Raw genomic sequence first — 11679 nt, forward strand, 5'->3', positions numbered from 1 at the left:
TTAGATTAGAATAAAATCTGAAAGGATTAGATTAGATTGAGAACTAGAAGGTTTAGATTAGAATAAAAACTGGAAGGATTAGATTAGAAAAAAAACCGGAAGGATTAGATTAGAATAAAAACTGGAAGGATTAGATAAGAAAAAAACTGGATAGATTATAATAAAAACTGGAAGGGTTGGATTAGAAAAAAAATGGAAGGATCAGAATAAAATGAAGGAGGGTTAGATTAAAATAAAAACTCGAAGATGAGAGTAAGAACTGTATAAGGTGCAGATTATAACTTTGTATAAAACAAGAAAAAACAAATTTGATAGAATAGTCTTCTAGTGGTGTCCCTTCTAGTGGTGTCCCTACGGCAATTTAAAAGTTTAGTTTATTAAAGTCAAATATGATGTTTACATTTATATCCTCAGATCCCAGGAGATATAGACAAAACTCACAGATATTACGCATACAGTTGTTCACAAAAAGTTGTGAAACGACGACTTGTAACGGAAAAGAAATGTGTTTAAACTGTTTTAAATAATTTGTTCTCAAAAGAAAATGTGTATTTCCGAAATTTTGTGTGAGAAACATTTTAGGTCAATTTAAAATCAAAAACATTTTATTCGGAATCATTGCTCTGCATGTAAGGTATTCTCGAAAAATGTTAAATACCTAAAAGGTTTCAAGGGTACCACTGTGAATCGGGGTATTGCCATCTTTGCATGAAGGGTCCCTTCACTCCCTTAAATTCAATTTATCTTGTTTAAGTTTTATGTTTTCGCGGATTTCAATTCCTAAACTTAGAAAAATATTTTCAACCAATTTCAAAATATTTTCCTGGAAAAGGTGTCTTTGTTCTAAAGTGCCAAAACTTGGATAAAATCCTTCAAATCCCGCATAAACACCTTGGTAACAAAATAGAAAATATCAAGAACTTCTCTAAATTTTTCCAAAAAACAGATCTCAAGAATGGATAGATTTTTAGGGTTGGACAAGCAGTCAATATTTTTTTATATTTTTAAAATATTTTTTTTTTACATTTATTTTGGAATTTAAATTTAACAAATCTTCTCAATAGCTACTTTTTTCACCAAAAATTGCACAGATTTCCCAGAGCTGCAGCTATTTTTTTGGCAATTTCCTTTTTCATATTATTTTTTTTTCTTTAATTTTTTATCTTATCGCCATAAGCATATTTATATTAGTATTTCAAAAGGAGAGAGGTTGTTTGCGGGGGGGGGGTTGCCTGCGAATCAAAATTGACGAATTTACTATGTAAGCGTCTCCTTTTTTAATTTTGTTCTAATTTTAACTTAAATCTCAAATTTTTATATTCTCTCTCCACCAATTTGCTTAAATATGTCTCACTTGAGTTTTATATAGTTAAAAGAAATTTATTATACGGAAACTGTCATAAATTTAAATTAAATGAAGAAATTATTTTAGATCAAACGAGAATGTAGGTATTTCACCCACGCCATGAATAAGAAAAATGTAAATGTAAAATTTATCAAAATTTTAGAATTGAATAAAGTTTAGTTTTAATTAGGGTTTAAAGGGACTGTAAACGTAATTTCATGTGTCCCTACATTGATAGATGGATATGTCCGATTAATAACGGTTCCCTTAAAAACTATGTATTATCAAGACTGAATTAGGCACAGCTCCATGTTTTTGTTTGTGAAAACTGTTTATTTTTATTTGTGATTTCTCTGCTAAAATGATTTGCGCATTATTGATCAGATACAGGGATCAAGGTTACCAGTGTGAATCGGGTGTTACCGTTTTTGAATGAGTGATAACTTGAAATTACGCTTTAAGTTCTATAACATTTCTATTATGAATGGAAGCGAGTGTAAAATTTCAAACTTTTCCTTCCAATTTCGCGGATTTATTTAAACGATAACGACATTTTCAATCAATTAATCGTCAATCAACTTTTCTCTCGAGCGCAACGGATTGAGAATGCCGCGCATCAATTATAATTTTATTAAATCTGTGAAAAATATATTTGCTTCACATAGATGCTATTAGTATATAGATAGAAGTAAAACTGGTAGTAATTAAATCCAAGTTTTATTAGGAATCAACCTTTTTTCTCATTTTTTTGTTGCTGCAAACACCTGCTTAGAATGTAAGTATGAGTAGAAAAAGGGAAGAAGAAGAAGACCAAAATAAAATAACGGTTTTAATGTTAGATTAATAAATTCCAACCTTCCTTGAGGGAGAGGAGATGATGTAAACAAATGTTCTCTGCCTAAAACCATGCTGTGAGTGTTGGAAGAGTAAATTTCAGCAAAACTAATAAAAGAACAAATATCCAGTCGACTTCCTCCAACTCACTCTAAAAGTGCTCATTTTTTAAAAGACAAACAAAATGTTCGTTATTTCGATACAACAAACAAAATGTTCGTTATTTCGAGACAACAAACAAAATGTTCGATATTTCAATACAACAAACAAATGTTCGTTATTTCAAGACAACAAACAAAATGTTCATTTTTTTTATACAACAAACAAAATGTTCGTTATTTCAATACAACAAACAGAATGTTCGTTATTTCAAGACAACAAACAAACTGTTCGTTATTTCGAGACAACCAACAAAATGTTCGTTATTTCAAGACAACAAACAAAATGTTCGTTATTTCAATACAACCAACAAAATGTTCGTTATTTCAAGACAACAAACAAAATGTTCGTTATTTCGATACAACAAACAAAATGTTCGTTATTTCAAGACAACAAACAAAATGTTCATTTTTTTGATACAACAAACAAAATGTTCGTTTTTTTGAGACAACAAGCAATATGTTCATTATTTCGATACAACAAACAAAATGTTCGTTATTTCAAGACAACAAACAAAATGTTCGTTATTTCGATACAACAAACAAAATGTTCGTTATTTCGATACAACAACAAAAAAGTTCGTTATTTCAAGACAATAAACAAAATGTTCATTATTTCGATACAACAAACAAAACGTTCGTTATTTTGAGACAGCAAGCAATATGTTCGTTATTTCGATACAACAAACAAAATGTTTGCTATTTCGATACAACAAACCAAATGTTCGTTATTTCGAGATAACAAACAAAATGTTTGTTATATCGAAATGCTTTTGAAAGTTCCACATGTAGAAAATCAACAACAGATATAAAATAACTTTTTCTAAGAGGTTAAATATGAAACTTATTTATTGATACATTTTATCAATTTGAAATTGCCATGGAATGAAAGTGAAATTTTCATCAAAATCCAGTAACATAAAATTTAATGAACTAGAAATTTCCATTAACTTGAAATTTACATGAACTAGAAATTTACATGAAATAGAAATTTACATGAACTAGAAATTTTCTTGAAGTAGAAATTTTCATGAACTAGAAATTTCAATTAACTTGAAATATACATGAACTTGAAAGTTACATGAACTTGAAATTTACATGAACTAGAAATTCACATGAACTATAAATTTTCATGAACTATAAATTTACATGAACTAGAAATTTTCATGAACTAAAAATTTCCATAAACTTGAAATTTTCATGTTCCATAAACTAGAAATTTTCATAACTAGAACTTTCTATGAACTAGAAATTTCCTTGAACTAGAAATTTCCTTGAATTAGAAATTTCCTTGAGTTAGAAATTTCCTTGAACTAGAAATTTCCTTGAACTAGAAATTTCCTTGAACTAGAAATTTCCTTGAACTAGAAATTTCCTTGAACTAGAAATTTCCATGAGCTTGATATTCCCTGTATTGTTAAAGAGATGACATTAATTTGCCGAAGTCAACTCTTCATTTAACTAGAAAATGTTGCAAGAAATGTTTGGTTTGGAGAATTTATATTTTTCAATGAAACCAGACCTGAAAACTTTAGAATGGACAAACTTTAATCCTGACTTCTTGATCCGAATATCCACTGTGGAAACTTTTCATTTTAGTCCTTAATCCACTCTTTTTCTCTCTACTTGGATATCCGTTAATTGTTTTCACCAATGAGAATATTTCTGTTCTCTCATTGGTTGCCCGCTTTTCTCTGATCGGCTGCTACAGTTTCCCAGATGATTAAATATTAATTTTAATTTTATCGTTCTTCATACACTTTTAAGACAATCTTGCAAGATTATGTTAATCTGGAGATCAAGAAAAAGAGTGGATTAAGCCTTATCCCGATATCCACCATTCAAAAGTTCCCAGCTCAGACCAAAGTCTGCGGAAAACAGAAGAAAATTTAAATTTCAAATTTATTTCCATTGAAACCATTCTTTAAAGAAATACTATAAAATCTAAGAATACAATTCTAAATAAAACCAATCACCGAACAAGCTGAATTTTTTGTGAAGAGTTTGTAATTTCTGCATTCCTGTTAAGTGGAATTTCATGCAAAAAAAAAACTTTTGTATACATTTTTTAACCCTGACAAAAGCAAAAATGATTTGAAAATAGTCAAAATTGTACCTTGAATTACTTCATATATAAAAAATATTTTCATGACTTTCTCTTTTCCAATATTTTTCCTGGATGACTTTTATGAAGATTGTAGTAGGTTAAAAATTAAAAAAATATATTTCCAGAAGCTTATTACAAAGTGTTTTTATTTCACTAACTTTTTCAAATTACAATTAAAAATAAATAGGAAATTAAAACCTGCTTTAAGAAAGCTTATTTATTTGACTTCCCTCTCCCCCCCCCNCTAAAAAATATCAAAAACTTAAAGTAAACATTATGTGCAGCAAAACTTGTTTCTCGAAAAGCATTTATTAATTCAATATTCAATTCCTTGGACAAACTGTCCAATCCGGGTTTAAATACATTATTTACAGTTTTCTAACGTTTCAAGTTTCAAGCTCAGAGAATAAAAACAATGATGAATTCTGTCCTAGAGTCTCGAGAAAGTAGTTTCTATTTGTGAATTGCATTTGATAAATTTTTTATTGTTTTGAATGCCTGCGAAATATGCAGTTCATCAATCCACAAGTTCTACGTGTGTCTATTTTCAAGGGAAAAAGCATATAAAATAAATAAAAATGATAGATTTTAATTTTTAGAAATTGAAAGAAAAGGAAAATGTTAAAAATTTAATAGTTGTAATATTAGCTGAAAAATAGTTTTAGATTTGAAATTGAAATATAAATATTTAATTCCAGGTTTTCAAAAGTAGTTTGATCTTTTTACATAAATAACTAAAATGTACGTGAAGAACTTAATGTCATTGATAATATTTCATTCATATTTTTATTCAACTACATAGCACGAGATAATACAAATAAAAACTCACAATTTATTATGTAGTTTGGACCCGCCTAACCAGAGTTGGTTGTTTTAAATGGTTGGCCTATTATAAGCAAATAAGAATTGTAAATAAATACATGGGTGTCCGTGTACACTGTGCCTGTACAGTGTACATTTTAAACAAAACAATGATGATAAATCAAGAATATGGTAAGGAGGGGGTAAAAAAGTAGAAGGGAAAGGGTGGGTACTCAGCGGAAGGGTTGTAACAGGGGGAAACATATATTATTAGAATCATGTTTATGAATTACAGGGTGAAGAAGATAGCAAAGACTAAGTTTACCCACATGAAAAAAGTAATTTTTTTACAGATATAACTTGCATATCTATCTAAATAGTTTTTGACGATTTTTCTTTTAAACAGTTTTGCAGATTTAGTTTCTTTAAGCTCTAATTCAAATGATAATAATAATCAGAATTTTAGCTTTACTTGATAATATAGAAAAAATAAAATGTAAGCAATTGGAAAAAAGCTTTTCATAGTACTAGAGTAATATAACGTTTAAGAATGTTTTTGAGAAAAGGATAAAAGAGTTTTTTTTCGTGGATTTTGCAATGTCGTTTAAAGTCTGTTTTCCCAGAGTGAGTAGAGACAGTGTATTGAATTTATCAACGATGACAGAATATTTTAAGAAAGTAAAATTCTATTTACTTTCTACAATGTACATCGAATTAAAAAGAATACATTCAAACCTTTTATTTTGGCATCCTTTTCTCTTCCATCCTTCAATTGTGGTATCCCGGTTTTGTGATATCCTGGTATTCTGGTATCCTGGTATTTTGGTATCCTGGTATCTTGGTATCCTAGTATCCTGGTATCCTGGTATCCTGGTATCCTGGTATTCTGGTATCCTGGTATTCTGGTATCCTGGTATCCTGGTATCCTGGTATCCTGGTATCCTGGTATTCTGGTATCCTGGTATTCTGGTATCCTGGTATTTTGGTATCCTGGTATCCTGGTATCTTAGTATCCCGGTATCCTGGTATCCTGGTATCCTGGTATCCTGGTATCCTGGTATCCTGGTATCCTATTATCCTGGTATCCTGGTATCCTGGTATCCTGGTATTCAAATTTGCTTGTATTCAGGTATCCTGGTACCCTGGTATCCAGATATCCTGGTATCCATATACCCTGGTATCCTGGTATCTTGGTATCCTGGTATCCTGGTATCCTGGTATCCTGGTATCCTGGTATCCTGGTATCGTATTATCCTGGTATCCTGGTAGTCTAGTATCCTGGTAGGATTTATCCCGAATAGGACTATGTATAATGAAAATACAAAATATATTATATTAATTGGTAATTACTCTGTCAGAGGATGAATAATTAGTAAATAAATAATTACATGTTTTCTGGAAATAAACTTAATCATAATTTATAATGATCCACGGTTTAGAACATTAAAAAAACTCATTTCAGCGTATTTTAATAATAATAAAATCAACAGGCTAAATTTTATCCATTTCTATGCACAAAAGATGTGTTTGGAAATTTTATTAGATTTGTCTGAATCAATATTAAAAAGCTCATTATCTCTGTGGTTAATTGTTTAATTCAAGATCATTTAGACAATTTACCCCCCCCCCCTGGCTTTGAACTTTAGTATAATTCAAAACTATGTTTATATATCTAACGCTGTACACTTGTACATAGAGCGATCGTATTTCTAAGGGGGATTTTATGTAATTGACCAATTTTTAGATTTAATTTCTTGATTTAAAGAGAATTTGATGATGTATCTAATTATCAATACTAATATTCAAATATCTACATAAAAACACCCCTTAGAACTACGATCACACTGTATACAAGTGTACAGCGTTAGATACGTAAACATATCATGATGTACACAACCGACCACTCTATTAATTGATTAATAGGGAGGTCGGTTGTGTATATCTGAGCTAAGCTTTACCTCTTCGTTTTATTACTCTATTCATTACACTCTCTATTCTTGTAAAAGGAACCAGCGGTAAGTTTTAGGCATTTTAAATTGTTTACTTTTTTACTTTTTATGAAAAGATCACTGTCGCATATAAGTCATGTATAAACGATAGATGAGTGGAATATATATATATGTTTATTATACTAATTATCCAAAAGGGTTTCAAGTAAATATAATCGAGAGTAGAGTAACTATGTGATGATACTTAAATTTTACATATTTGTTGTTGCAGAACACATACTAATCATATCAGCTCGGTCAGATCTTGCTAACTCTCTCTCCTTCTTTCTAGCTTCTTCGTTAGCATCATCTAATCCACTAGAGGATGCTGGACCCAGAGCAGGGGGATCTGATACTGGTGCTACCGGTGCAGGGGGTGTAGATACTGGAGCTGGTGCAGGTGGTTTAGATACTGGAGCTGTTGCAGGTGGTTTAGATACTGGAGCCGGTGCAGGTGGTTTAGATACTGGAGCCGGTGCAGGGGGTTTAGAAACTGGAGCTGAAGGATTAGTGACTGATACCGGTGCTGGAGTTGTTGATACTGAAGCCGGAGCGGGAGGGGTTGATACTGGGGCCGGCGCCAGGGAATGAGAAACAGGAGCGGTCGCAGATGGATTTGATTTTGGAGCTGGAGAAGAAGACTTAGAAACTTGAGCTGGAGGAGGAGCCTTAGATAGTGGAGCTGGGGAAGGAGCCTTAGAAACTGGAGCTGGAGGAGGAGCCTTAGATACTGGAGCTGGAGAAGGAGCCTTAGAAACTGGCGCTGGAGGAGGAGCCTTGGATAATGGAACTGGAGAAGGAGCCTTAGGCAACTTTTCAGTTGGTACTGGAGGATTTGAGCTGATTCCCAGGTCAGTTCCTTTGAAAAGAAAAGATTAATTTTGTGAATGTTTTATCCACTAGATATTAGACTAATGTTATGCATTTTTTAAATTTATAAATATAGACTTGTACCAGTTGTAGTTGCTGAACATAAACTGAGCATATCCTCACTAATTGCCTTCTTCTTTACAGGTTTCATTACAGGGGTTGCCGCTCTAGGAGAAGGTGCTGCAGGAGCTGGTGGATTTGCATTCTCAACACTGGCTGGAGGAAGTATACTTATATCCAAATCAGTTCCTAACGAAACAGAATTTACATAAAGATAATTTGATTGTATTTATATTTTTCATAGAATAATATTAAAACAAACCTGCTGTTGTTGCGGAACATAAACTTATCAAATCCTCGCTAAGCTCTGTTCTTGGAACACGTGCTGGTATCTCAGGTTCAGGACTTTCTTCTTTGGAAGTTGGTAGTTTACCAGAAGGATCAGCTGCAGATGCCACAGCTTGTTCTGTAATAGTAACCATAGCTGGGGTGGAAGAGGTAGCGGTAGTAGCCGGAGTAGCAGAAGAACCTGGCGAAGAACTAGAACCTTTGGTAGTAGAAGAACCTTGGGTAGCAGAGGATAATGGAGCATCATTAGAAGCAGGAGTTGGAGTTGGTACTGCAGGAACTGAAGGCAATGCAGCAGTAGGAGCTGGAGTCGGAGTTGTGGCTCCTGGAGCTGCAGCTGGAGGCTGTTCAGTAGTAGGAGCTGAAGATGCTGCTGGCGCTGCAGCAGCAGGAGCTGGAGCTACTGGTTCAGTAGGAGCTGGAGCTACTGGTTCAGCAGGAGCTTGAGTAGGGAAAGGAGTTGGAGCTCTGGTCGCTCTTGTTGCAGGAGAAGCCTCAGTTGTAACGGATGAGGATAGTGTTGGCTGATCAACCTTTCGAATAAATGAATAGAATAAGGAGAATAACTGATAATTTATAATATGTATGTTGTATAGTAAAGCAAACAAGTCTAGATTTTTTTACAGAAATATTTATCTTATGTCAACATAATAGGCAACAGGAATTCGAGCAAATTTTAAAATAGCATTTATATCAAGCTTTTAACTACAGGGTTACCCACAAAACTCTCTAAATATGACAATCTGAATATATCAAGCTTTTAACTACAGGGTTACCCACACAACTCTAAATATGATAATCTGAATATATCAAGTTTTCAACTACAGGGTTACCACCAAAACTCTCTAAATATGACAATCTGAATATATCAAGTTTTCAACTACATGGTTACCCACAAAACTCTCTAAATAGGACAAACTGAATATTAGATTTTAACGTCTGTCTTCTTTCAATGGTTTACAATTAAGTTTAGTAATTGGTGAAAGATAAAAGCTTGTTTTCAAATGCAGGAAAGCTTTGATGTAATAACTCAATAAATTCCGTACAGTAGTCTCTGAAGACTCATCCTTTCTGGGTAACCCTGTACATTCCAACCCATCCAGCATGCCGTGTTAAAATTGTAAATTCAGTTTTATTTTATGTAATATATGGAAATTATGGCATTAGAAAATGTTAGCATGGTCCCAAGTTCATTGACAAGATTAAATATGAAAAATGAAAATTACCGCTGTTTGAATCCTCCTGAACAGAGAAAGCATTTGGTTTGGATTTGATATTGTTGTCTCGTTGTTTACTGTAAGATGGACAAGCTTATTATCAGGAGATACAATGGCGACAGCTCGTGAGGACACATTGGTTTTCTGATTAAAAACTCCATATATTCTGGCAATTTCTCCACTTATATCTGCTAGAACAGGGAACGTGATACCCTTCATCCTGAGCATAAATACTTATTTACTTTAAAAAAATGCAATATACATGAAAAAATAATAATAAAAAATATTTTGAGCATTAAAATGATTTTTTCTAATGATAAATTCGATATGTTTGACTGTGGCTTGACTTTATAACTTTGACATAATTTAGTTCTTCACAACAAAACTAATATTCACTTTCTGTCCGCCAATGCATATTATCCTGAGTCTATATACATTATATTATGACCCCGAATAATTCGAAAATTGGATCTTTTTAAATTTTAAGTTAAAAAATACCTATTCATCATCCAAGTTCTCAGAGCTACATGAGAAGCTGTTGCGACTCCAAGAATAACACATCCCTCATCTCTGAGATTAATCAAATTTAATTTTTTTATTCTAAAACTAAAATGTAAAATATTTACCTAAATTTCTGTTTGTTTTTGCTAAAATCTAACCACTCGTTGATCTCAAGGTTAGTAAGTTTGTTGTCCATGAAGAGAATCAGAAGATATTTCCCATTCAAACGTTTTGAAGATATGTGGACAAACTTCAGACCTGCAGATGTTTCAGAAACACCAACCGAAGAGCAAACTGGAAGCACCATATTCATAGGCATGCTCTTCCCGATGTTGTAGTGCTTAGCTGGTGGTTTCACATTTGAGTTCAAAGTTCCGTCTACTGCACTCATTTTCAAAGTACTGCATTAAAAAATGCATAATAAAAATAGAAAAAAATGCATTATGAAAATAAAAATACAATAGAAATTATCAAAATGAAGCAAAAAATGCAAATTTTTGACAAAAAAAATAAATATTGAAAAATCTCGGCATTAAATTTCTTATGCCGTTTTTTCTTTTAATAAAATCCTAGCTTTCTGCTTTCTTACGTTAATTTAATTGTAGCTTTGATCGTTAGTTTCAAGATTGCGGTAATATTTTTTGTCTTTTACCTAAGAATGCTTGGTCTCTAAAAAGCAAGATGACAACTAACTTTGCAGATTTCCAAATATATCATTCCCGCATTTGCGTGCTAAAATAATTTCCCGCAATTACTGACCTGAGCATCAAATTTCTAGATTTACAACTTATTTTTCGTTTAATATATGTTTTTTACACATGGAACATTCAGTGAACAACTCTGTTCCATATTCCGCATCATACCGGTGTTCTATGATTAAAAAGTCTCTTTTGTTTAACCCCATCCTGGTTGGGTTATATTTGTCTATCCGTTTAAAAAGTGTATAAAAAATTATCAACATTAGCATGTAAACACACATTTACACATCCATATATTCAGAACTTGATAAATTGATCTTAGACTCAATTAATTAAAAAGTTACAGGGTACACATTAGATTTATTTGGATGTTTTAAATTTTATCCACTAATGTATCAGTTCTATTAGTTTTATTCAGTTAGTTAAGTTCATTAGTTTGTTACTCCGTTTAACTCGGGAAGTTAATAACAATTCGTTTGAATTTTACAGGGTTACCCACAAAAAAATGAGTTTTCAGAGACGACTGTACGACTTTTTTAATGTTTTTTTATTCACGATTCCAGGCAAATGTAAAACTTTTTCTTTCTATGCCAAATCATTAAAAAACTATTTAAAGACTAGATTCAAGCTAGAAGACTTAATTTAAACTTAGAATCGTTATATTTGAAGAGTTTAAGTCGTCTTTACAGTCTCATGAGTCTCATTCGTTGGAGGTAATGGTTTCTCAATAGGAACGGGATCGAAATAAGTCAAAATTATTTTCTGTTAGTCCTTGTTCATATTCCTTGTTCATATTCCTTGTTCATATTCCT

General features: G+C 32.1%; 1 protein-coding gene across 1 annotated transcript; it reads right to left on the bottom strand.

Annotated features, from left to right (window-relative positions):
* Positions 1–7344: 7344 nt before the first annotated feature.
* LOC111704266 (vegetative cell wall protein gp1) lies at positions 7345–10911 on the bottom strand. Its single transcript, XM_023476467.1, has 7 exons — positions 10822–10911; positions 10295–10570; positions 10167–10238; positions 9678–9888; positions 8426–8984; positions 8188–8352; positions 7345–8092 (listed from the first exon to the last, which is right to left on the bottom strand). Exons 2-7 carry the CDS (start codon positions 10558–10560, stop codon positions 7446–7448), a joined length of 1920 nt encoding a protein of 639 aa, XP_023332235.1. The 5' UTR covers positions 10561–10570; positions 10822–10911; the 3' UTR covers positions 7345–7445.
* Positions 10912–11679: the final 768 nt, after the last annotated feature.

Source organism: Eurytemora carolleeae, unplaced genomic scaffold, assembly GCF_000591075.1.
Source record: "Eurytemora carolleeae unplaced genomic scaffold, Eaff_2.0 scaffold581, whole genome shotgun sequence".
Lineage (NCBI taxonomy): Eukaryota > Metazoa > Arthropoda > Copepoda > Calanoida > Temoridae > Eurytemora > Eurytemora carolleeae.

What these genes read in the sequence shown, in the direction of transcription:
- LOC111704266 (XM_023476467.1), bottom strand. Translation starts at nt 10,560, where the DNA reads ATGAGTGCAGTAGACGGAACTTTGAACTCAAATGTGAAACCACCAGCT. An exon ending in AGAACTTGGATGATGAATAG is followed by an intron (nt 9,889 to 10,166) that starts GTATTTTTTAAC and finishes ATTTATGCTCAG; the next exon opens with GATGAAGGGTATCACGTTCC. An exon ending in TCAGGAGGATTCAAACAGCG is followed by an intron (nt 8,985 to 9,677) that starts GTAATTTTCATT and finishes TTTATTCGAAAG; the next exon opens with GTTGATCAGCCAACACTATC.